This window comes from Cetorhinus maximus, chromosome 13 (assembly GCF_964194155.1).
Source record: "Cetorhinus maximus chromosome 13, sCetMax3.hap1.1, whole genome shotgun sequence".
Taxonomy (NCBI): Eukaryota; Metazoa; Chordata; class Chondrichthyes; order Lamniformes; family Cetorhinidae; genus Cetorhinus; species Cetorhinus maximus.
This window is the reverse complement of record NC_135891.1, coordinates 74,030,069-74,056,244: the sequence shown is the minus strand read 5'-3', so window position 1 is coordinate 74,056,244 and position 26,176 is coordinate 74,030,069. Positions and strand designations below refer to the sequence as shown.

Sequence of the window (26,176 nt, the reverse complement as noted above, 5' to 3'; positions counted from 1 at the left end):
AGCCAGTGGAAACAATCTCATAGCATCCACCCTATCAAGCCCCTTCAGAATATTGAATGTTTTCAGTGAGATCCCCTCTCATTGTTCTAAACCCAAGAGAATATGGACCCAATTTACTCAGCCTGTCATCATAGGACAACCCTCTCATCCCAGGGAACAATCTAGTGAACCTTTGCTGTACCGCCCTCAAATGTAAGTATATCCTTAAGCCCTGTACATTTGCAGCATGACGTCCTTATTCCTGTACTCCAGTCCCCTTGTAATAAAGGCCAACATGTCATTTGATTTACTGTTTGCTGAAGCTGCATGCTTTGTGTTTCTTGTATGAGTACACTCAAGTCTCTCCAAACATCAACATTTACAAGTTTCACGCCTTTTAAAAATGTTCTGCTTTCCTATTCTTACAAAGTGAAAACCTCACTTCCCCATTTTATATCTGCCACATTGTTGCCCACTCACTTAACCTACCTATTTCTCTTTGCAACCTCCCTGTTCCCTCCTTACATTTCCACCTAGCTTTGTATCATCAGCAAACATTGTTAAGACTTTCTTAATAGATTCCATGACTTTCCCAATGATTGTCATCAGGCTAACTGGCCTGTAGTTCCCTGTTTTCTCTCTCCCTCCTTTATTGAATTGTGGTGTTACATTTGCTAGCTTCCAATCCACTGGGACTCTTCCAGAATCGAAGGAATTTTGGAAAATCATAGCCAGCACATCTACTATCTGTGCCACTATCTCTTTTAGAATTCTAGGGTGTAATCCATCAGATCCTGAGCATTTGTTAGATTTTAGTTCCTTAAGTTTCTCCAATAGTTTTTCTCTGCTGACATTAACTTCCTCACTCGTCCTAGCCCCTAGGTTACCCTCTATGTCTGGTGTGCGAGTTCTGTCTTCTACTGTGAAGATGGACATAAAATATTTGTTTAATGCCTCTGCCATTTCCTCATTCCCCATGATAATTTCTCCTGTCTCTGCTTCTAAGGGACCAACATTTACTTTAGCTACTCCCTTCCTTTTTATACTCTTGTAAAGATCTTACAATTTGTTTTTAATAGTCCTGACTAGTCTGTTATTCTATTTTTTTCCCTTTGTATCAACTTTTTGGTGCCCCTTTGCTGGTTTCTAAAACAATCCCGACACCCAAACTTACCACTATTCTTTGCAACCTTATAAAGGCTCTTCTTCAAATCTAATATCAAGCCATGAATAGATCTCTTTTGTTGCATTTTAGTTTTTCCAATTGAATGTAGTTTTGAACATTTTGAATTGTTTAAATGTTTCCTCTTTATTTACCACCTTTTTTTAGTCCCTTTACCCAATCAACCTTAGCCAACTCTTCACTCCATAAACAAAGCCAATTACATGGCTAAGTTTAAGATTGTTTGTGATTGGAGATCACTTTTTAAAAAAAAAAGTGGAATTCAACTGTATTGCATTCTTGTTGTGTATTAGAGTAAGGCTAACACATGCTCAGCTGCAGGCAGTCATTATTAACTTAACTTTATTTACACCTCCCCTACACTACACTTACTCCCCACTTAAACAAACAACTTATATGTTAAAATGTAAGTGGGGAGTAACACCATATATGATCGCCAATGCCTCTTTCTCAACTTGACTAATTTGGCTCAGGCTTTGTTAAAGTTTGTGAAGTGTATCCTACAAGCTTCGCCACACCATCTTCCACTATTTGAGAGAGCACCATACCTAACCCCTGTGATTAGGCAACACACCAAAACCAATTTTTTCCTAGGATCATAGTGGATCAAAACAGTGTCACTAGTCAGTTCTTTCTTCACTCTTTCATATGCTGACACTCCACAGACCACACCCAAACCATTCCATCTTTCAGAAGTCGATACAGTGGAGCTAATGTGCTAGCTAAGTCAGGGATGAACTTAGAATAATACACAACCACCTCTAGGAACATTAAATTCTTCTTTGTTCTCTGGTTTCTTGATATCCAGGTCCTACACTTGTGATTAGGCATTCTAACTCCAGACTAGGTAAGGACAGCAGATTTCCTTCCCTCAAGGACATGAGTGAACCAGTTGGGTTTTTACGACAATTGACAATGGTTTTGCGGTCATCATTATCTAGAATAGCTTTCAATTCCAAACATTGAATTTAGATTCCACCAGCTGCCAGTGGGATTTGAACCCGGGTCACCAGACCAGTAGCCTGGGCCTCTGGATTAATCCAGTGATGTTACCACTATGCTACTGTGTCCCCCTAAAGGAGAGATTATAGTGTATTTGCTTCCTTACACTTGCTGTACATGCATGTTAACGTTGTGATTCCTGTACAAGAACACCCACCATTTAACAGTATCTCACTTTTATTCTGTTCACCCTACCAAAGTGGATAATTTCACATTATACTCCATCTGTCACCTTCTTGTCCACTCACAGCCTGTTTATATCTCTGCATCCTCCTCATACCTTACTTTCTCACCTAGCTTTGTATCATCAGTAAGCTTGGATACATTACACTTAGTGTTCCCATCCAAGTCATTAATAGAGATTGTAAATAACCAAGATCCAAGCATACCAATCTATAGAATACCTCACTTGTTGTACCCTCCCAACCTGAAAATGACTAGATTATGCCTTGGATACTTTTAGGTTTAGATGAAATCTGACAGATATTTAAATGGCAGGAACCTCATCCAAGTGATATTTTAAGGTAAAGGTACAATTAAAATAAAAATCCAGTGGCACAAATGGAGTAGCCAGTTTCAGCATCCAGACATTCACCTGGAAAGTGACGTCAGTAGATACATTTGCCTCGCAGTAGATTCCCGGAAAACATGACCAGGGTACATAGATGGATAGATGGTGGGGTTGGTGACAAGAGGCCACATGGATTGGCTGCACACTGATTGGGTGGGGAGAGATGACTGCCACACTAAAGGGAGTAGTCCATTTGAGTTTGACAACCTTTTCAGATCCTGGGGCATTGACGAGTAGGACTAATTGGATCGTTCTTTCAAAGAGCTGGCACAGGCACAATGGGCTAAATACATGAGAAACAGGAGTAAATTGATAACAGAAGTGCCAAGTGCAGAATGCCCAAATGCCTTTGGTTCCTCTGCGGTATTCAGTTACATTGGAATTCAGCCTGGGTTAAAGTAACAAGCTTAAACTCAATTCACTCATGGTTAGAATCATAGAAAGCTTATGGCACAGAAAGAGGCCACTTGGACCATCCTGTCTACACCAGCCAAAAACAAGCCACCCAGCCTAACCCTGTTTTCCAGCATTTGGTCCGTAGCCCTACAGGTTATGGCACTTCAGATGCACATCCAAACATCTTTTAAATGAGTTGAGGGTTTCTGCCTCTACTACCCTTTCAGGTAGCAAGTTCCAGAGCCCTACCACTGGGTGGAAAAAATCTTTCCTCATCTCCCCTCTAATCTTTCTACCAATTACTTTAAATCTATGCCCCCTAGTCACTGACCTCTGTTGTTTGGTTGTGGGTAATCAGCAGCCAACTGAATGGGATACACTGCTAAGAATGGAGACAGGCTCCAAGGCCAAATATAGTTCTGGTAACTGGTGTTAAAAGGTAATGCACAGAAAACTACAGCTATGTCCTTTGTCATTAGCCTCGACTGAATTCTGGCAAATTCAACTAAGCTCATCTCTAATAGGGGTCGAGGTACCTAGCCTAAGATGTCACAAAAGGTCTAACAGAACACTTGCCTTGTATTCTAGTCCTCTAGATATAAAGGGAGAAGTTATGCTTCAGCTATACAAAACTCTGGTTCGACAACACCTGGAACGACTAAGAGCAGTTCTGGGCAACACAACAGAAAATGCTGCAAATACTCAGCACCACTGGCATAATCTGTGGAGAGAGAAACAAAGTTAGGTTGACAACCATCTGAACTCATCTGAAATTGTTGAGCTCAATGTTGAGTTTGGAAGATGAGGTGCTGGTTCTCAAGCTTACTCTGAGCTTCATTGGAATACTGCAGGAGGCAGGGGACAGAAAAGGTCAGCGGGGAGGGAGAAGTCAAGAGGACTATGTGAAGGGGAGAAATTAGAAGTTAAGAAATTAGGAAATTAGAAGTTGAAATTTTCCAGTTCAGGGTGAGGGCAGGAATTGGCAGAGAGTAACTGCACTGGGGAAAAAAAGGAGGGAGCTGTATAGGGCCACAACATAGAATGTTTCACATATCCTACAAGGGTTAAATTATAAGGGCGAACGACAAGCTAAGACTGTACTTCCTGGAATTTAGGTTATGCAGTGATTTAATGAAAGTTTATTTCTAGCCTATATCTACTTGCTGGGGATTCTAGAACTAGATGGCAAAACCTAAAAATTAAAACCAGTCCTTTCAAGAGTGAAATTAGGAAACAATTTGACACACAAAGGACAGCAGTCAAAGTTTAACTCTTCAAACAACAATTGACATTAGATCAATCGTAAATTTTAAATCCAAGATTAATATTCTTATCCAAGGGTATTAAGGGATTTGAGGCAAAAGCAGGTATGTGGAGTTAGCTAATAGATCACTCACAATCTTATTGAATGGCAGAAGAGGGGAAGGGCTGAATGACCTACTCCTGGTAGGGTTTAATTAGCAACTTGGACTGGGAAGCCAAGCAGATGGTCCCCTTACCAGAGCAACTGCAGCACTCGGACCACTGCCTGCAAACAGGTCTTCCGGCAGCAGGCCAGCGATAGAACGTACAGCCTTGAGTCAGATACTGGGACAATTTCTGTAGGGCAGGAGGGAACTATTTTAGTTGGATCAAAGTGTGGAATCAAGACAAGTGCTGAGGCAGACATTAATAAAGCACGAGTGTTCCAATACCACTAAATCACAATCCCCTTCACCAGACTTTTTTTTTTTATAAACTGAATTGTTGGAAGCATGGAATGCACAACCATTTAAAATGGTCAGCTTTTGGTTTTGGATTAGAGTAACAACCTTTGGGCTAAAAGCAGTACCATAAGGAAAATGTGGAATTTCTTTAAAACGTCTGTGCATCTAATTGCTTTCAAGAATGTTTGAAAAGGGCTTAACAGCTAGTATCGGTTCATATGACCTGGAAGCAGGACCAACAGGAAGTTAAGGTGTGGGCAAAGAACAGAAAAAAAAACATTTACAAGGAACCACATGATAGTTCCAAAGGACAAAGCTGAAGACTGGGTTCGATGAGAAATTGTGAATTGGTCAATTCTGTGGCAATGCTTCAGTTTTGCCAGAACCAACTGGACCATTTAATGAGTTTAATTTATTAAAGGAATAGGATAAAGGAGTCTCTAGGTAATCTGTACCATCAAGACCGTCATGAACCTAGCTTAGGAGATTCTGCAGGTGTCCCATTTGGGTATTGATTGTCTTCAGGGGACTTGGATAGAGTGAAGTTACTGTTGCAAATGACAAGGACCAAATCCATCCAGTGAGAAAGAGAACAGGTTCCAGAGGCAGAGCTTGAAAGACAGATTGCACATGGTGCCACATTCGTTCAGGAAGTAGTATAAATGATCGTAATCTTGTAAGTCTTTGTTGTATCTGCTACTCCATGTGTAATTTATAGCTCATACAGAACATAATTTGCCAACTAATTCATGTTGTGAATTACAAAAATGGAATCTTGTTGGTAATTTCTTCATTTAGGGGGTCATTAGTAAATTTGGTTATTTTAGTTTACAGTTCACCACAGGGATTGTAATTTCTGGCAGACAGTAGGCTGAACACTTGTAATATTTTTATTGCTTAATTGGAAATTCTCAGTTCAATTTGATCAAAGGCAGAGTTTCTAGAAAGTCAAGAATTAGCAATTGCAAAGCCTAAAATTTTTGAAATGGCAGGTGCTCTCTTCAGGTATCCTATTGAATGAAATAGTTTCATCAAGGTGGAAGATGTAGATAGGTTAACTGATATCTTGCAGAAATGACGTTGGTTTTTCCTTGATGCTACCTACTGCAAATGTTAAACACTCCAGGGCTTTATATGCAATTGTGGACAGGGAGTGAAGTTATCAGGGGGGTAGGCAGGGATGTGGGGTTGAGGTTACAGTCAGATCAGCCATGATCTTATTGAATGGCAGAGCAGACCCAAGGAGCTGAGTGGCCTACTCCTGCTCCTAATTCATGTTTGTACACCCTCAACTATGCTTTCAACTGGTCACAGATGAGACCTTCATGGTCTGTGTGGCGCTGTGCTGCTGTTAACTGTTACAATTAAGCTCAGACTTAAGGACTATCTACAATGTTCATGCTCCACATTTAGCCAAACAACCAGAATTGAAGTTTTAAAAAATCTTTTGCCATGTTCAACGAGTGGCCGATTAAATCAGTTGACCTTAAGTTAGTTACCATCTTGTACAATTAGTTCACCCGTGTTTAGGATAAAACTACAGAATGACCAAAATTGAGACCAGCCAATGAGGGTTCATGCAGACAATATCTTGATGGATATTGCAGTCAGAATTAGAAACAATAATCCATTAAGTGGATTATTGCTGTTTTGCAGCTGGGGTAACATGTATCCACTATGCTAACTTGGTTATTCATTCCTGTATCAACTCTGTACTTAACTGATTGTTTGCTCCTCAGTGATAGGGAAGCTCATTGCACTAACCCTCTTGACTTGTTTTGAGACATGAAGCAAAATGGAAAGCAAGGCAAATGAGGATGGGGAGAGAAACAACACCTTGCCTGCACTCGCCCTAGTTTGCAACTAAATTCTGAGGTAGGTCATCAGATAGATGCAAAATTTACTATTTAACAAACAGCAGAGTAGAACCAGACTAGTTTAGTACTCCAATAACAGCTGATCTGTCAAACTTGTATCTTATTTTGCAGTTAGGCTGAGTCACTGGCTGATGCTACTTAGCAAACAACCAGGGACATTCACACTGAACTGGCTTCAAAATAGCTAGCAAGGTGAGCATGTTGAGTGAGGGATACAGTGTGCATGTGATACTGATGGTTGGGAGGAGAGGAAAGGTTAAGGTATCTTATTATAAAAGAACATTGTTTCTTTAGATCAAGTAGGGCTAGAATTAAGATCAAGTAGGACTGGAATTGTATTGCAAGAATAGCAATCAAGTGAAAACAGAAAACTGTTTAAACAGAAACAGCAATGCAATTTCTTCCAACACGGGACAGTTAAAATAAGCCCTTAGTAGCTGTGATGATAGTTATAAATAGTAGACAAGCTGAAACATTTAGATAAAAGGAACAGCAATCAGACACAAAAAGGTCAGAAAATAAAGAATGAAGCAGTTTATTGAAGGTGCAAGTACTACATTGGCCAGAGCTGTTAATGGTTGTAAAAGAAAATTGCATAATCTGAAATGGTGGTACACTGGTGAATGTATTCATACAGCTACAAATTCATTAGAAAATTATTTTAATCATCTCTTTGCATTACAAACATTCTTCTCAATAGAAGAGGAATTGTTTTCTGAAAAACCCTTTTACATATGAAACCTGACAGCTGTTTTTTTAATCAAAATATACAAGACAATGCTTCCATATAAAAACCGGTTTTGTTCCCCTTAGCCTCTCTAGGTAAAAAAGTTATGAATATTTACACCTTTTTTTCAAACATTCTTTACAGCTGAAAAGAGGGAATATTTTAAAGAAACCAAGGACAAAAATAGAGGTGGAGTTGTATTCTTGTTTGAAAACTGCATACATTATGTAGGCAGCACCTCCAACAGTTTTAAAGGAACACAGATTGAATCCAGCAGTGAATCCCCTAAACATACAACTACCAATCACTCTAGGTGCATAATGCATTACAATCACCACATTTGAGGATTTGAAGAGGAATAGCAAAACGTGAAGAACTAAGACTTCGGAAGGCACAACAACTTTGGTCCATGAAACCCTGATAAAAACTAAAAAAAAAACCATTAAGCAGTTGACATGTGTCAATCTGAACATTCTGTTCTTAAAGTAAACTATTGCTCATTAATTAGTTTAGGCACAAGATCACTAACATGGTCATTAATGAGCACTCATACACAAGATCAGTCAAAAGTGTACAAATATTCATTATGACTCCAGCATTTAGCTCAAACTATGGAATGTTTGGGAAGTGGATCTGAAGTATTTTCTTTTCATTATTCAGAAGGAAAAAGGGGGCTACATTTGGACAATAGGGAAACCATGAATTGTCAGCAAATAAGATTTGGTTTAATCCAAGTGCTAACTGCTTTTAGAGGAGTGGACGTCAAGAGTATTAGATTGTTTCAAAAAGGTGTCGGAACTCAGTACATACTAGAAGGGCTTGAAAAACTACAAAACCAATTCTCCCCTTGTCAATTTGCTAAGCTACGCAAAGTGGAACCGTCTTTATCTGTCCAAAAGTAAGGAAACTACCTCAGTTATAAGGGCTGCTGTGGCAATATCAACAAATTCTTCCCCACGGACACTTGTACAGGCCTGTAATTACACAGGTCAGACTGAAAGCCACATCTGTAAATAAAAATAACTTTCTCCACAGAAGTAAAAATCATCTTACAGGTAGCTTGAGAACTCATTGTTCATTAGGAGACCACCTGACTACCCAGGTATTTATTTCAGTCAGCAAATGGAACACTATCACATCACTGTGCAGACTTCTACCTTCCAGGAAAGGCATAATTTTCCTCCCACTGTGCTCCTGCTAGTTAATCTGCTGAATCATAGTCAAAAGGAAACTCTGGTAAAAGGTTAAGAGCTTGATTGTACTCATAACTAATGCCTTTACTGCATTAAGTGCATCAATAGAGTACTTGCACATAGACCCAATATCCAATGCTTAACAAAGGGTTACAAGTAGCCAAATCATAGCCACCTTGTACATGGACAGAAGCTTCAAGTACTGTACTAAGCACTCAATACTGTAAGAACCTCTTTGTCAATGCTGTACTCATGCATAAGGGAACAAGGCAGGGTAAAAATGGAATGAAATACTTGGTGGCAAAAAAGACAGATCAACAAGACAAATCTGTTCTCATTTGAACCCAGAAGGAATATACAAATCAAAAAGCAAAAATAAAATGAAAGCAAATTACCAAAGACAGCATAAAAAACATAACTGCACACCATGCCAGAATTTCAGCTGATACATCAATAAAAATCAATAAAAAGGTGACATATGACAGGACATTGACATCATGTCAATCTCACTTAAAGGTGTACAGAGCAGAAATTTCAGCTCAAAAACTGATTAAAATCAAAAATCATACTAAACAAAATACAGGTAGAAAATGCACATTCTATGGACTCTAAGATAATAAAACACACCCAACTATAAAATACATACAAGATATTGAATATAGAGGCAACAAGCCTAGGCCATTTAAAATTGGGACTGTTCCTGGTTACCAGACAACTGTATTTTCCTTTGTAAAGGTAGGATAAAATCCTCCCGAGGATATTCCAAGTCACTGACTGGGTTTCTGGGGTAACCAGAGCCCTTCTAGACAGAAGCTGAACAGATTCATGTTTCATTACAAATGACACCTGTAGACGAAGCCTGGAGAAGCATGTGGGGTGGACAAAATAACTGCCCACTCCTACATTTTATTTATATCCACACAATTGGCTGTGCTTCTTATTCTAGGTTGATTCAGTGGTATCCAACACAACTGGCGCACAGATGGAAAGTTTGGTTTAAAAAATACAACCCTATTAAGCCAGCTGAAATTAAATACTGGTGCACTACAAATATTATACCAGCTCTTAAGCTGCAGCAACCTTCATATCTACACCGCTTCAATTGGTTAAATGAATATTCAACAGCATTGTTCTGCACTGGTTGAAAAAAATATATGATTAAAGGCATGGCCACCAGGCAGTTGATGATAAATAGTTATTTATCCCAAGTGATTAGGAGGTGGGCAAGAGTGAGAGGAAAAAGGCAAAAGGAATGGGATTTGGAAAAAAACAAACTGATATCCAGAAAGCTTGCTGCCCAAGAGTGGTGGTACAATGGCCAATATATCCAAAACCTGAGATTAGATGGATCGACCTGCAAATCAGCATCTTGGATAAAATTGTTAAGGCTACTACATGCCAATTCTGTGTTTCTTCCCTGCCTCCAATAACACCCAATATACCTCCTGCAATTTGGGTAAGCAACATATTAATGAGCAAACAAGCAGCAAAACATTGCTTGAAACAAACTGTAAAGCACATAACCAGAAACAGACTTACAATTTATAAAATGGCCCCTGTTTCATTATAAAGACATAAGGCACAGGATAATCATTTAAATGAAAGTAGAGCATATGCTTAAATTATCCACACATCTGTATTATAGTGGTATGGATACCCAAAGGGGAAAAAGACTTAAAAGGCTTTTTATTACACAACCTGATATTAGGTGCACAGGCTTGGGTGATCCAAGAGAAATATTTGCAACCTGTAAACTTTTAGAAGAGTTTCAAACGCTGAATTAAGAGCAACACTAGCACAAGCCAATCTGCGATAAACGGATTGAAACTGGCAGCATCACTACCGTAAAACAGGATGTCATTGCAGTAAACTTCAAAAAGTTTGCTTTTTAAAAACGAACTGTGGTCACTTTTGGGTAATTTCAGCTATGTAGCTGCTTTGAGGTCTAGTGGTGTCTCTGGAACAAGATAATCATTTGTGCCCATAGGCTAGGCAGGACTCCCAGAGAATGACTGGAAGTCCATGTCAGAGCTTAAATGGTCGACTTGGAGAAGGAAACCCTGAGGTGATGGTTTTCTCCAAGGTCATGATTATGAAGGTCAATGAGAGCCTGGATTGCTTCTTCCACTGAACTCATCTGGATGAGAGCCATCTTGCGATCCTTCCTAAAATTACAAGGCAAGATTTCAATATTAAAAACTGAGCTAAACCCCCTCACTATCCAAAAGGCTTTAGAGATAGGAACTAGATCAGAAAATGAAACTTACTGAAAGAACTTGAATGCTTTGACCATGCCAGTTGTGCTCGAGAACAGCAACTTCAGATCTTCTTCAGTAATAGAAGGTCTGGAATAAAACAGGTCACAATAAAACTCTGCAGGTGGCCCAGTTCAGTTCAATACTCATTTCATTCAATCTGGTTGTTTACCAATTACTAGGCCCAATCTGTGCACTACAACTTTCCTTCCAAAACTATATTACAGAAAAACTACAGGACTCTACTGGACTGGCCCAAATTTATATATGAGGGGGCAAGAGCAAACTGTCAACCTCCTTCTCAGTGCGAATTAAATGGAGGTTGCCTACCCTTCAAGTGCTCAAGCAAGGCCCCGGTATGTTCCATAAATCTGAGCTACATACCATTATTCAGTATCAACTTGCAAAATGTTCAGCGCTTACGGAATATTAGAAAGATGGAGGGTAGCAGAAGGAGGGAAGATGTTCTGGAAGTTTTTCGACCCAGGTTTCTTGAAGCGATGCAGTGGCGAGCTGCTATAGTCCTTGGTCAGGCCCTGGTCCTCCTGGCCCTCACGGGGAAGCTGCACTGTCTGGTGTTTGGACATGGTCACACGCATTGCCTTTCCATGAAGCCTCTGACCATTCAGGTGGCTCATAGCTAGGGGAAAAAAACAGGAGTCAATCTTAGGGGTCACAGATACAATTGGCAATGCACGTATATCATAAAGGATAAAACAGACCCTCATGACCACAATTGGTGAGATGATTGTAATTAAATATGCTGCCAGTTGAATATCTCGTTCTAGCTGGGCTGCTTAGACTTGAGATTTTGATCTATAATAATTTGTTCTACAGGTGAGGGGAGAGGAGAAAATTAGAACAAAACAAATTTATATAATTCCTTTAGCATAAAACACAAGTTCCAAGCACTTCACAGGAGCATTATAAAACAAAATTTGACACCAGGCCATAGAAAGATATTAGGTCAGGTGACCAAAAGCTTATTCAAGAAAAAGAGATTTTAAAGGGGTGTCTGAAAGGAGGAAAGCAAAAGTAGAGGCACATGGGGAAGGAATTTCAGAGCTTAGGGCCTAGGCAGCTGAAGACATGGCCACCAATGAAGGAGTGATTAAAATCAGGGATGCTCACAAGTCTAGAATTAGATGAGTGCATACATTGACAGGTTGAGGGACCAAAGGCATACGAGATCCTAGGTTTTATAAAGAGGCAGAAAATACAAAATCAAGTATCAACATTTATAAAACACAGGCTTAGCCTCAACTGGAACAGTGTGTAATTCTGGGCACCGCACTTTTGGAAGGGTGTGAAGGCATTGGAAACAGTGCAGAAAAGATTCACGAGGTGGTTCCAGGGATAGAGAATATGGAGAGAGAGAAGCTGGAACTGTTCTCCTTAAAGAGAACATCGAGAGGAGATTTGATAGAAATTCCCAACCAGGAGGGGTCTGGACAAAATAGATAGAAAGAAACTGCTCACATTGGCAGGAGGTTCGAGAACCACGTGACACCAACTTGAGTGGCAAAAGAACCAATGACAACAAGAAAAAAAAGCATGGTTAGAATTTGCAATATACTACCAGTGTGTGGTGGCAGCAGATTCTGTTGTGGCTTTCCAAGGACGAGGAATTGGATAAGCATCTAAAGAGAAAATAATTGCAAGGCTACAGGGCAAGGGCAGGGGAGTGGACATGGGCTAGTTGCTTTTGCAGAAAGCCAGCACAGACACGATGGCTGAATAGCCTCCTCCTGGGTTGTAACCATTCTAGGACTTGGTGCTATTAAACAATTGGGGAAGGAACAGAAAAGCAGAGCACTGGATAGAAACATAGAAAATGAGGTCATTCAGCCCTTCAAGCCTGTTTGGCCATTCAATGTGGTCATGGCTGATCCTTTATTCAATGATGTACTCCTGCACTCTCCCCATACCCCTTGACACCTTTACAGTCCAGAAATCTATTTCCTTCTTAAATATATTCAGTGACTTGGCTTCCACAGCCCTCTGTGGTAGAAGAATTCCACAGGTTCACCACCCTCCGAGTGAAGAGGTTTCTCATCTCGGTCCTAAATGGCCTATCCTCTATCCTGAGATTGTGACTCCTGGTTCTAGACCCCTCCAGCCAGAGGAAATATCATCCCTGCATCCAGTCTGCCCATCCCTGTCAGAATTTTATGTCTCAATGAAGTCTCTTCTCATTCTTCTAAACTCCAGTGAATACAGGCCAAGTCGATCCAATCTCTCCTCATACAAAAATCCTGTCATCACAGGAATCAGTTTGGTGAACCTTCGCTGCACTCCCTCAATGGCAAGTATATCCTTTCTTAGGCAAAGAGACCAAAATTGCTCACAATACTCCAGGTGTGGCCTCACCAAGGCCCTGTACAGCTGCAGTATGGCATCCTTGCTCCTGTACTCAAGTCTTCTTGCAATGAAGGCCAACATACCATTTGCCTTCTTAAGCTGTACCTGTATGCTTGCTTTCAGTGATTGGTGTACAAGGACACCCAGGTTCCTTTGTACATCAACATTTCCCAATCGATTAGCAGGTATTATTTAAATGGCATTCTGTTTTTCTTACCAAAGTGGATAACTTCATACTTATCCACATTATACTGCATCTGCCATGTATTTGCCTACTCACTCAACCTGTCCAAAGCACCTTGAAGCCTCTTAACACCCTTCGCATTGCTCTCATTCCCACCAAGTTTCACGTCGTCAGCAAGCTTGGAAATATTACATTTGGTTCCCTCACCTAAATCATTGATATATATTGTGAATAGTTGGGGCCCAAACACTGATCCCTGTGTTACCGCACAAGTCACTACCTGCCACTCTGAAAAAGACCCATTTATTCCTACTGTTTCTTGTCTAAGCAATTCTCCTCAATCCATGCCAATATATTATCCCCAATCTCATGTGCTTTAATTTTACACACTAACCTATGTGGGACTTCATCAAAAGCTTTCCGAACATCCAAATACACCACATCCACTGATTCTCCCTTACCAGTTATGTCCTCAAAAAGCTCATGATTTCCCTTCCATAAATCCATGCTGACTTTGTCTAATCTAGTTGATTTTTTAAAATATATAAAGTGCCCTGTTATCACATCCTTTATAATAGATTCCAGCATTTTCCCTACTACTCATGTTAGGCTAACTGGTCTGCAATTTCCTGTTTTCTCCTCCACTCCTTTTTTAAATAGTCGGGTTACATTTGCTACCCTCCAATCTGCTGGGACTGTTCCAGAATCCACAGAATTATGGAAGATGACAACCAATGCATCCACTATTTCTATGGCCATCTCCTTTAGTACCCTGGGATGTAGATTATCAGGCCCTGGGGATTTATCAGCTTTCAATCCATTAATTTTTCTAGTATTATTGTTTTAGTAATACTAATTTCCTTCAATCCCTCCTTCTCACTAGACCCTTTGTTCCCTAGTATTTCTGGGAAGATATTTGTGTCATGCTCAGGGAAGACAGAACTGAAGCAGTTGTTTAATTGCTCTGCCATTTCCTTGCTCTTCATTATTAATTTTCCTGTTTCAGACTGTAAGGGACCTACACTTGTCTTCACTAATCTTTTTCTTCTCAGTTTATAGAAGCTTTTACAGTCCACTTTTCTGTTCCTTGTACATTTACTCTCACTCTATTTTCCCCTCTTAACCTCCTGATCTTCCTTTGCTGAATTCTAAATTGCTCCCAATCCTCAGGCTTGCTACTTTTTCTAGTAACTTTATATGACTCCTCTTTGGATCTAATACTATCCTTAATTTCTTTTGTTAGCTCTAGTTGAGCTGCTTTTCCTGTTGTTTTTGCACCAGAAAGGAATAACCGTTGCAATGCATAGATTTGTTTCTTAAATATTATTCCTCATCTATCCACCTTTTAATGATGGTTAAAGACACAAAGAGAATGCTTACACAATCTCTTGAAACCAGCTAATTTTAAATACAAGTATGAAAGAATGCAGTCAACGTTACCAATTTTAATATAAAATCCCTTTTCTCAAGGACCAAGCGCCAGAGCTTTCTTGGCTGATCTGATTAGAGACCTACCCAGTTGAGCTTGGGTGCAGTCAAACATTTGTACCAAGGCATTTTCTTTCTTGTTGAAAAGTATCTTCACACGCTGCACATCACCATACACTCCTTAACAGAAGATACAGGAAGTTAACAGGGGCTGTCCATCTATTCAATACCATTAACCAATATGCAACCCAATCACAACCAAAGCTTCAAAAATCATTGTATCCATTTTCTCCTAGTTAGCAAAATTCAGAATTAGGATGCTATGAAAATCATAGCACTCAGGAGAATGAAATTCAGTGTCAGACTAAATTAAAAGCAAAGAAATTACTGAGGTCATCTATACAAGTTTAAAGATTTACAAAGGCATGCAAAGCACCCAAACATGCATTACTGAGCAATGTACGCAAATCAAAGAATCAAACTAATGGCAAATTATAGTTGAACTGAAATTATGCATTGAAATAGCAAACTGCAAACTTCAAATATAAAGTTTTCAACAAGAAACAATAAAAACAGATAATAAAGTGCTAACGATAACATACCGAAAAGAATAAAGAGGCATTGGGGCGTAACTCTCTTTAGAAGGACAGCAGAGCAAGGCAGCGGAAGACAGGAAGAGGAAAGGAATCGAGGGAGAACGAAGATGGAACGAATCATCCACAACGAAGGGTGGTTCCCACAGAATGGTGAATTGGTTCATGGATCATGGTTCAAGATGGTTAATTGAGGGGCAGGTTGGTCCGAAGAGCATTGTTGAAGCACAGGAAGCATGGGGACCGTGCAGTCAGTTCACAAAGGAATCCGCATCAAGTTTGGGAAGGGAGAAAGGGATGGGGAAGGGTAGGAAAGAAAAAAGTAGCATAAAACAGGTCAGTACACATGAGAAATATGTAGTGCTTCATCTGGTTGATCAATGCATTCTCTTCCATTACTTCACAAAATAAAAAGCTGTATGACTTCACCTAGAGGAACATGCTAAAGGAAAGGGATTAAAATAACGTACAGGAGATTAAAGAGACTGTATCCTTTTACTGCTCAAAGGCTGCAGATTAAAGCCATCTCAAAACCTGACATGTGCACAAGATTCAACACCTTTTTGTTAAATGCTATCTTACCCTGACCCACATTTAAACCCAAAGGTAATGACTACTTTATATAAAGCCATAGCAGTGTTAAGTGTTACCTGCTTAACACTGGATTCAGTAAAACATGAGATTTTTAAAAAAATCTCTGCATAGTACTAATTTCCAATATTTAGATGTTTCCAAACCATGTCAATCAAGATAATCTGCTATCCTTGCTACATTCAGCTAGACTCATCATTCTGGATCTGGATTTAACTCCAAGCTCAATAGGCATTACTACTTCACCCCCTACCACCCTCAGCAAAAATCTATTCGCAAGTTAAAGCCCCCTGAACAAACAGGGGCATTCTGCAGATTATAGTTGAACAGCTCTTTAAAAAAAAAATCCAACAACCTTGGAGCTGGCTAGTGATGCAAGTCTCAATATATTAAAAAAAACAGGAGGCTATCACAGACATGCATAATAGTGTATCTAAGTCAGTTAATACACAGCACTCTAATCGCTAAATTAAGCTGGATAGGAGAACTGGAGCACCATACTGGGCCATACAGAGAAAAAGTTTTGGGAATAGCACGTGAATTTACTTCAGTGTGAAAATGCAATGCTCAAAACTATTGCCCCACAAGGGGCATAAGATGGCCACTTGCACACAATTCAGAAGTTAGCCAAGATACTAACCTTGAAAACATACTATTCCCCCACCTTTTGGAACCCTCCCAAAATCTTATTGACCTCAAGTTGCCACTATTCCAACCAATGATGAAAAGCGGCAAAGTTAAATGCTCTATTTAATCTCATACATGCTTTTCAATGCCAATCAAATTTGTTTATCTTGGAAATGAGTTCAATTGACACAGCAAAACCAAGTGGTTAAGGACAAATTTCAAGTTTAGGAGTGAATTTGTGTTATGAAAATTCAGGATAAAGACTTTCTTGAAATTCTCAAGGCTCACCTACCAATTGAATTGAACACAAGTTCAAAGAGAAGCCAGTTACAAAGATAAAGGATGCTTTTGCAGCCAGAAACAGTTCACTTTGTTCCTACCTTCCAAAAGAACATAGTGTATGGCAAAATAGTGATAAAGTTACAACTAAATAAGCAGAACTGAAAGACAACTGGGAATAAAGTCTAAGACAAGGAGAGTGAATTAGCAGGAAACCCTTCAGAAACCTTGAAAAGGAAACATTGAGGAGGTAAGCACAGACTGGAAGACCAGTTGTTTGGATCACTAAGTATAATAGGAGATCTTTACATGCTGAAACTTCCGAGTTCTAGGGCCAGCTTGAATATAAACTGATCCTTCAAATTGGAGACACCTGGGACAATAGTTGAAATTGCATTGAGTTAACTAAACCACAAATGCAGAGATAACCATTGCTGGGTACTTGGGTTGGTAATGATAAACACTAGTTAGGCATAATATCACAACAGACAGCTTAGCAAAGGGAAAGGAAATGAGGAAGAAAGTGCAAGACAAAAATTGCACATTGCGTTTTGAGCTTTTCTGGTCTGGCATGAGTGATGTAAGTGAGAATTACAAGACTCAAGTCCAGGATAGTCTTAGCACAACTTCCAGATCCCAAATTAAACACTGCATCCACTTTAAATTAGAAGTGTTGGGTTTGTGACTGGTTAGGAAATTTACTGAAAGCCACTAGAGAAGCTCATGGCCAAATCTCAGTTATATTAATACATGCAATACACAATGATCAGCAAAGTGAACAAACTAAGGACTCAAACCATAGCTTTGTTTCATTCTGTTACACTCCTACAATTTCTTCTGAAATTAACAGTTAGAAATGATGGCATGCAAAGTCACTCCATCAAAGTGCCTAGCTGAAGAACTACCTGGCTTGGCTACACTAGGATCATATTACTGTAATGTCAAACCCAGTGGGGAGATGACAACACATTCCAGACTGGCCAAGAAAGCATGGATGCACGTGTACCTGCAAACCATAAAAACCATTGGAAACCTGGAGTATGCAGTTTTTTTTAATGTGTTAAAGAAGAATAAAAGGATTAGACATTTCTACTGAATACTAACTCAGTGCAACTCTGGCAAGGCTGGAGGTTTGTTTGGGTGGGGAAGGTGCCAAGGAGAAGAGTTAGTGATCTGCCAGAATACACACTTCCTTATTAAAATCCCATATGAGAAATTGAAAATAGTTATAGGTAAAGCTGAACATGGGAGACCAGGGTAAAACAATTGTGTGGGGATATATTTTCATAGCAACTTAAATTGAAGAGAGATAGCCAGAGAGACAAATGTCTAGTGGGAATTTTCATCTCAACTGCTCAAGCACGAGAACTGGAGTAGTTTCAATTAACAGATTTAGAAAAGGGAATTGTGCTTAGGGAGACAAGTAGTACACAAAACTAGGACACACCACACTAACCTCAGGATTCAGATTGCTAATCAGCAGGACAGCGTTGGCTGCAGAGGCAAATCCCGGAATACCAATACGACTAGCTGCTGCTGCAGCTGCTGCAGCTGCTGACGGCATGCTGAGTGGAGCCAATGCCCCATGAACCCCTGGGACGGACAAACCTACAGATAGGAAACTAAAGCCATTAGACAAAACATGCACAAATATTTCATTGGTTAACAACTTTAAATGCAGTTTAACTGCATTCACACTGTAATCAGATAGAGTGTGCAGTGTTTAGGTTTAACAATGCACTTAACACATTGAAAAGAATTAATGCTACCTACATTTACCCACTTCTACGGTTGTAAAAGTAACAGCAGGTAGACTGAAACCTGGCTGCCTCAACCCGAACAATCCTGTCCACTGCAAGCGGAAACAGGCACAAAGCCTCTTAAACAAGGCTACTCACTATAATAAGCTGCATTAAACCGATCAATGGGGAAATACTTTAGTTGTGTTCAAATAAATAGTACCATTCCTATTAGATACTAATGGTCAAACAAAGCCAACCATTAGCACAGTAAAACTGCATCCAGTACTCCACACTTGGCCCATATGTGCCACACAAATGATTCACTCAGAACCACATTTAAGTTTTCCACTAAACAGTTGCGACTGTAAGTACTACAAGTACTTACTGTAAATTTGTTAGTCCAAACCTGAGCAGCACAAATGCCACTGTAAACAAAGCTGTTAGTATAAAATGTTCCCATCAAGTCACAGTATACCATGGCAATAAATAAGGCTTAGAGTCTGAGCAGTGTACATACAGTAATCTGAGTCTATGAGCAGTGTACATACAGTAATCTGATGGATGTTGGAGGAAGTCTGTAGAGACACAAGTTTTCAAGATATAAGCAACTTCGAATTACAAGAGAGATACCTTGGCTGAAGTTTATACTTTAAAAATGACCTCCCTGAGATAACTGAAATAACTAGGGAAATGTAAACTTAAGTCTGAATGCGTAGCTTTCCCAAGACCGGATTTAACTCTCCACTTGCTCAAACATTACAGGTGGATGCAACAAGCCACTTATTATGGATAAGGACAGAAGCAAATTACTTTCAACAAGCAGCTAAACACTCCTTGGTCCCAAGAGATTTATCTCCAGAATACTGAGCCCAAAACTGCCATGGTTATTCGTAGCTCACCTGTTCCACTTCAGACTATTCAAAAACATTAGGCCTAAATACAGAAGACTTTGAATACACGAGACCGTTGAAAAATAAAATTCCTGCATTAGCAACTCACCAGCTTGCTGGAAGGCAATACTAGGAGGGAAACCAGCTCCCCCTCCGTAGGGCGAGGAGATGATACCTGGTGCACCTGACAAGAGAACAAGTCTGTCAGTAAGCACTTTCAGTAACAAGAATAGCCTTTACAATCCATCCTTCTGCCTGCACTTCCTTCTGCCAAATTGCCAACGAGCTACAAGAATGCTATAGGATTCCACGGATAAACCTTAGCTGCCAACAGACTGACTTCCAGTGCCTAAAGCAAGCATTCCCAAAACACCCTGCAATGCTATTAATGTACAGCAAAAATTCCAACATAGTGAAATTCTGGTTAAGAACACGTTGGTAGGTTTTGGCTTTTCAAAGGACAGGTCAAATGCCACTCAGTTATAGATTCAAAGGTGTGGAAAATTAAACTCAGCTGGGAAAACCACCATTCAATGTTATATTTTGGTCACAGTCCAAATCACCAGTAAATCACAGCCAAACAATTATGTTCACACAAGTTATATTAAACTCTCGTGGATTTAATATATTACTAGGTAGCACTGGGCCAAAACCAATATACATAAACTATAAATTGGGGAAGTTCCAATCTGTAAAACAGTTCAACAGAAAGACAGCTAACCAAACAAGTGAAACGTTAACAATTGCAGCATCTCATTACAGTATGCAAAGTAACACCAATCAAATTATTGTGCTTTTGCTTTGGCACAGGTGAAATTATGTGCTATCACCCAGCGACTGGCTTTATAGTCAAACACTGGGATTAATCAATGCACCTGATTCATCAGCTTGGCGTCAACTGAACTCTTGCCAAATCTTCATATTGGACATTAATAAATTACAACTTATACAATTCTCAGTTCCAGTGGAATCTAGTCATCTCAATTTGCTCTTTCACAAACAATTGATTCTGAGAAGACAGACTTCAATGGCTAAGCACTGCAGCAAACTTAGCTATTGGTCTACACAGTTAGTCAATCTAATGTTAAACACCTAGGACAACAGTACAATACCACAACAGAACTCCATGAAAGGAAGAGGGGGAGATAAACTAGAATTCCTGCTATCTATACAGGAACAACCCTGATAGCCCCAGTCAAGAATCCCTGCAAATGCAGCTCTTCAGGCTCATTGCCAAATGGAACCTGGCATTTTTTTCTTTATAAATACTGCCTTCAAATCATAGTTGCTTCTGCGTGTTCTGAAGCATAAGCCAATAGAGGTTCAGCTGCGAGGTAAAACTTAGCAACATAAAATCAGTCAGGTGGCTCATGACTGACAGTGAGAAAACATCATCCCATACACAATGGCTTTCAGCAATTAACCAAGTGCTTTAAATGTAGCTTCAGCTCCAATAGCCATGTCATGAAATAATGAGTCATCAAAATGTCAGACTGACAACACTTGGCTGGTTTAGTGCATGCACTTCCTTCACCAAAGCCAGAGAATGATCCAGTCCTATGGACTGAAGACATCTCAGTCGGAACCTTTCAGACTCCGTCACAATAAAGCAGCTAAAAAGTACTCTGTACTCGGGTAGCATCAAGAAAGCAGCTAAATATGCTCACCTCTTCCCTACCCATCAACATTATAACCTCTGAACCCAATCTTTGGTTAATTTTAAAATCTTTTACCATGCCAAGTCATGCAGAACTCCAACTACAAATACATGAAGAATAGCACATTCAATTTCCACAAACTGGATTAGAGATCCTACTTTTAAATAGCATTGCAGAAGTTGCTAATTTTACTTTAATCCGTTGTTGTAATGTTAACCCACACACACAGCAAAACTCACAGGAGAATGTGTATTTACCTAGTAGGGAGGCTTCCTTACCAAAAGCGGCTGCCATGGTTTGGTCTAAGGTCGGCTGGTTGTCACCAGATGGTAGGTCAGGGCGTGTGTAGTCTCTGCTTTTGTCATTATTGTACTTAACGTTAAGGCTAGTCAATTTAGAGAAGTCAATACGCAGAGTACAGCAGGCATTATAGATGTTCTGTCCATCCAAGGCCTAGAAAAGGTATATGTGGAGGTTAAAACAATTATTCACTCAAAGTATACAAAGTTTTCAAGAAAAGTCCCGCGACTAAAATAAGGATCTCTATATTGCATTTGTTGACCTGAGAAAGGCTTTTGACATAGTAAACAGGAAGGCCTGTGGAAGATTCGGTACAAATATGGCTGCCCTGTAAAGATGATCAGTGGCCTTTGCTCATTTCACAAAGTACCACTTTGCATCAAGCTGTCCATCACCGGATGTTTTGTCTCCCATCACCAATGCTGTGTATTGACTCCAGCTCGGTTTGTCAAATACTTCTCGGCCATGCTTCAGTACATACTCAAAGATCTTGACACAAGATTATACATTCAATTCCGGTCAGACGGCAACCTCCAACTTGCAAAGGGCTCAAGGCTTGCACAAAGATTACTGCACAGCTACTGTGAGTGCTCTTGTTCATGGGTGACTGTGCTCTCATAGCACATATTCTGGAGGATATTCAGTTGCTGGTTGATTGCTTTGCCCTAGCCATAGAACACTTTGGCCTGACATCCTGGCCACGTACTCCAAGACCCCACAGTAACTGTCAATAACACACTCCTGCATGGAGTGCAGAAGTTTTGCTCTCAGGAACATCTTCTCCAATAACACTAAGCTGGAAGACACAACCAACCACTGTCTGGTAAAAGCAAGCAGTTTGGCAGGCGCACTCTCAGACTTTGGAAAGAACGCTGATCTTTGTTCAGACACAAACTCAAGTCCACCAGACTTACATCACTTCTTTTGGGTGAAAGACTTGAACAATCTACTGGCATCACAGAACTAGAAGCATTCCATCTTCACTGTCTGAGATCTATATGCAATAGGTGGCAGGACAAAATCCCCAATATCGAGAATCTTGAAAGTGTTGCATACCAGCATCGAGAGCATGCTCAGGGCTCAGCTTCACTGGGTCAGTCGAGTAGCTCATATGGAGGATTCCTACATACCAAAGGCAGTACTCTACAGCTAGCTGAGTACAGGAACCGACACCGCTACAGGATGTCTCAAACTTAGATCTAAAGACAACCAGAACGCCAGAGCTGGCAAGCTGGATCCCAATACATGGGAAAAATACCAATCTCGGACAGACCCAAATGAAGAAGTCCGTCATCAAGCAATTTCAACATTTGAGGAGAACAGAGTCAAGTGCATTCAGGACATGCCAATTCCAATCTATCCATTCCTCCAATGCTGACTTCATATGCAGTATTTTCAATCAATTATGAAAATCAAGGCTTGGTCTAAAGTCACATGAGGCAACATCAACATAGACTTTTTTTTTGCTGAACACTGGTCTGTCGAAGCGGCAGGAGTGTCCATCAACCCAAGTTAACAATTATTGGAGAGTGTTTGAAATGAAGAACAAATATTTTAGTGCGCCAGGAGTGGATGGGTAATTGCAGCAGTGCTTTACACTGGTATAAAAACAAAAATTGCTGGAAAAACTCAGGTCTGACAGCATCTGTGGAGAGGAAGACAGAGTTAAAACTCTCTTCCTCTCCACAGATGCTGTCAGACCTGCTGAGTTTTTCCAGCAATTTGCTTTTGTTTCAGATTTCCAGCATCCGCAGTATTTTGCTTTTACCTTTACAGTGGTATGGTTGGTTGGAGAAATATAGTTTTTAGTGAAAAATGGGGGTAGGAGTGGGGGGTTTCAGGTGAAGATAAGAACTGGCTTAACCAACACCTTTAATGAATAGCACACTGACTAGAAGCTGCCAGGACTTGTTGATTATTACTAGTGCACATCCCCAACATTAAGTGGACAAAGGAGGAACAAAGGCAAAGAGGATGAACTAACAGTTTGCCTAGTGACTCCAAATAGTGCAGTTCCACAATATTTATGGTATTAACTGCCAGGCACTGTCTGAAAATCGCAAGTGCATTAAGGCCACATCCACACAGGACATTACTACTACCCACTAATTAGACTTCAACATACCAGTTTTGCATGTTGTGCACTGGAGCCATCAGCATATTGGAGCAAGGCCTGGAACTGGTTATTCTTTGTGAAAGTAATGATCTTCATTACAGTGCCAAACTTGGAAAAAATCTGCAATCCAAGAATATTAGAAATATGAAAAATTAGTTTGCTGCATAACAATTTTTTACATTTAATGGGTCATTATGTTACATTGAATCAAACATGTCCTATTCTTAGTACTCACTAGGCAATAGTTAGGTTCTGGTCCATTTGATATATCTTGGTCCAGCACAGACTACTTAATTCGACATGCCTGGTTATTGCTGAACTAGAAACTCCTGATTTCCAGGGCCTTATTAGCCATGTCTATGGTTTTATTTGCTGGCTACATTGAGCTCAGCAAAAACCCTGAAGTTGCTTTTAATTTACATACAACTCAAATTACAGATCTTGATATTCATATATAAAATTTATCCACCATTGCAGCATCAGTAACAGCCCTTTCCAAACCTCCTGACCCATGGATTCGGAGGATGAACATTTTGACTACCTGATGTAACCCAATCCCCTATAGAAGAAGTTGAGGGGGATTCAGTGGGCCCTTATATTACTTATCATGGATGTTTTCTAGTTCCAAAAATTGAACCGAATAGTGTAACCCTGCCTTAATACCTCAAATCAAAAATCCCACTTTTCCCAGATGGTCCCAACCCATGCCCTAGAATTTCCAGGCCACCAACTCCGTTCTCTCAACGCAATGCTTTCAATATCCCAGCCTGCCCTCCTGCCACTATGTCCCAGATGGGGCTCGCCACCCAAATGCTCCCACACACCTCAGGGGAACAATATCCCATTTCCAAGTTAAAGACAAAGACTCACCTGGTGCAACACATCTAGAGTAACTGGGTAGAAAAGGTTTTCCACAATGATGCGAAGAACTGGGCTCTGGCCAGCAAGACCTGCTGCACTATCTGGGGCACCAGTGCCAGCAATAGCCATGTTAGCAGTCTGCACGGCATTTACTGCCTGAAGAGCCGCTTGCGCTCTCTGAAAAGGAATCAAACAGCGAGTCTTGTTACTGACTTTCTACCAATATGGGGAGTGCATTTTGCCCAGGGTATAATAGTCTTAAATACATGCATGCACGGCCCTCTAATCTGTACTGAATCAAAATCATGGAAGGCCTTCCAACTGACAAGACTTCAATTAAAAATCCCTGCTCTGAGGAGCTCTGGTGATCTGCATCTTCCCAAAGAAAACAGAATGGGGGGTGGGAGGAAGGGCAAAAACAGGCCTATGGGATGGGGAAGAAGGGAGAAACAAAAACCAATGGAAATACAACAGGACTACATTCAACTCTACAGAAGAGTGCTCAAGGGATCTGAAAGCCACGCATTGTTCCTGTTGAAGCTGCTGCTCCTACTCATTGATGTCCAGTTAAACAGAAAGGAAATAGCCCTGGAACATGGTACATGTAAGAAATCACTGTATAACTGTAAAATCTTAAGAAACTTATTGAATATTATAAGAATCTTAAGCTCCCACATTTACTAATTGAAAAACACAGGACAAGTCAATTATCTCTGCAGGGACATATCCCTAGCACTTACTCTGTGGCAATCATTCGTCCTCCGGGACCAGTAAAACCGTTCTCAACTGTCACAGGTCATTTGTTTTTTCTGTCTATTTCACTTTCGCACATATTTAAACTGATTTAAATCACTAATGAGCTCAACCCCCTTTTTTGGGTAAGCTGTGATTACCAAACTCAAATCTTACAAACGGGATCTGATCAGCTAATGTCCAAATCCAAACTTCCTCAGAAGAAATGGAGTCCCTTTATGCTAGTTAGTAATAAACCAAGTATAAAGTGTCAAAGTACTCACAGCCTGATTGGGAGAGTTGTCAGTTTTCAGCTCCTTGTGGTTAGAATATTGAATGTAGATAGGATGGCTTCTTAGATAGGGAGTGACGGTGCTGTAGTAGCTCACCATCGTGTTAGCAGCTTCTTCAGAGTTCATTTCTATAAAAGCCTGCAAATTGGAGTTGCACATACTGTTCAAATGAAGTCTTGCTCAGTAATAAAATGCTCAGTTTTCACCAAACTAAGGTTTATAAGGTTGAGACAACTTTGCCAACAGATCAGATGTTGCAGTGGAAGGTCTTGGATGAGTGCCCAATAGCATTGCACATTTGCTTTTAAACAGTGCAACTAATCCTATAAAATAGCTGTATGTGCCAAGAGTTACCATTTTGCAGAGCTTAGTGAAGTATTTGTATAAAAGTGATATATCTACAACTGAGAATCATACACAGATGACTTTGTCACATCACTGGTTGGAAACTTTGTGCTGAGTTTAAAAGCTGGTTTTCCAGCCATTTAGCTTTCAGACATCAAAACAACAGCTCAATCATTGTGAAAAAGGCTATGACTCTCCCTTCAGACAATAATCCATATTGAAGATTTACCCATAGACATTTCTAGCAAGGATTGGTTGCTCCTTAATCTGAACACCATGACGGAACG

General features: G+C 40.1%; 2 protein-coding genes across 15 annotated transcripts in view; one reads left to right on the top strand and one right to left on the bottom strand.

Annotated features, from left to right (window-relative positions):
- The window catches only part of LOC144688703 (DNA-binding protein RFX2-like), a 911,596-nt gene that overhangs the window by 645,065 nt on the left and 240,355 nt on the right, over nt 1–26,176 (top strand). The window lies entirely within an intron of this gene.
- LOC144688698 (polypyrimidine tract-binding protein 1-like) overlaps nt 7,234–26,176 on the bottom strand; it is a 35,661-nt gene continuing 16,718 nt past the window's right edge. For 5 of the 14 annotated variants that reach the window (XM_078555539.1, XM_078555538.1, XM_078555548.1 and 2 more), the window contains 12 exons: nt 25,536–25,682; nt 24,529–24,696; nt 23,668–23,778; nt 21,500–21,695; nt 19,694–19,768; nt 19,243–19,269; nt 18,409–18,560; nt 15,465–15,498; nt 14,950–15,042; nt 11,313–11,529; nt 10,902–10,979; nt 7,234–10,799 (listed from right to left, as the gene is read on the bottom strand). In XM_078555539.1, coding sequence (XP_078411665.1) covers nt 10,667–10,799; nt 10,902–10,979; nt 11,313–11,529; nt 14,950–15,042; nt 15,465–15,498; nt 18,409–18,560; nt 19,243–19,269; nt 19,694–19,768; nt 21,500–21,695; nt 23,668–23,778; nt 24,529–24,696; nt 25,536–25,682 — 1,431 coding nt within the window. In that variant the 3' untranslated portion in view covers nt 7,234–10,666. The remainder of the gene's footprint in view (nt 10,800–10,901; nt 10,980–11,312; nt 11,530–14,949; nt 15,043–15,464; nt 15,499–18,408; nt 18,561–19,242; nt 19,270–19,693; nt 19,769–21,499; nt 21,696–23,667; nt 23,779–24,528; nt 24,697–25,535; nt 25,683–26,176) is intronic. The other 9 variants (XM_078555543.1, XM_078555541.1, XM_078555544.1 and 6 more) reach the window with 5 other exon arrangements.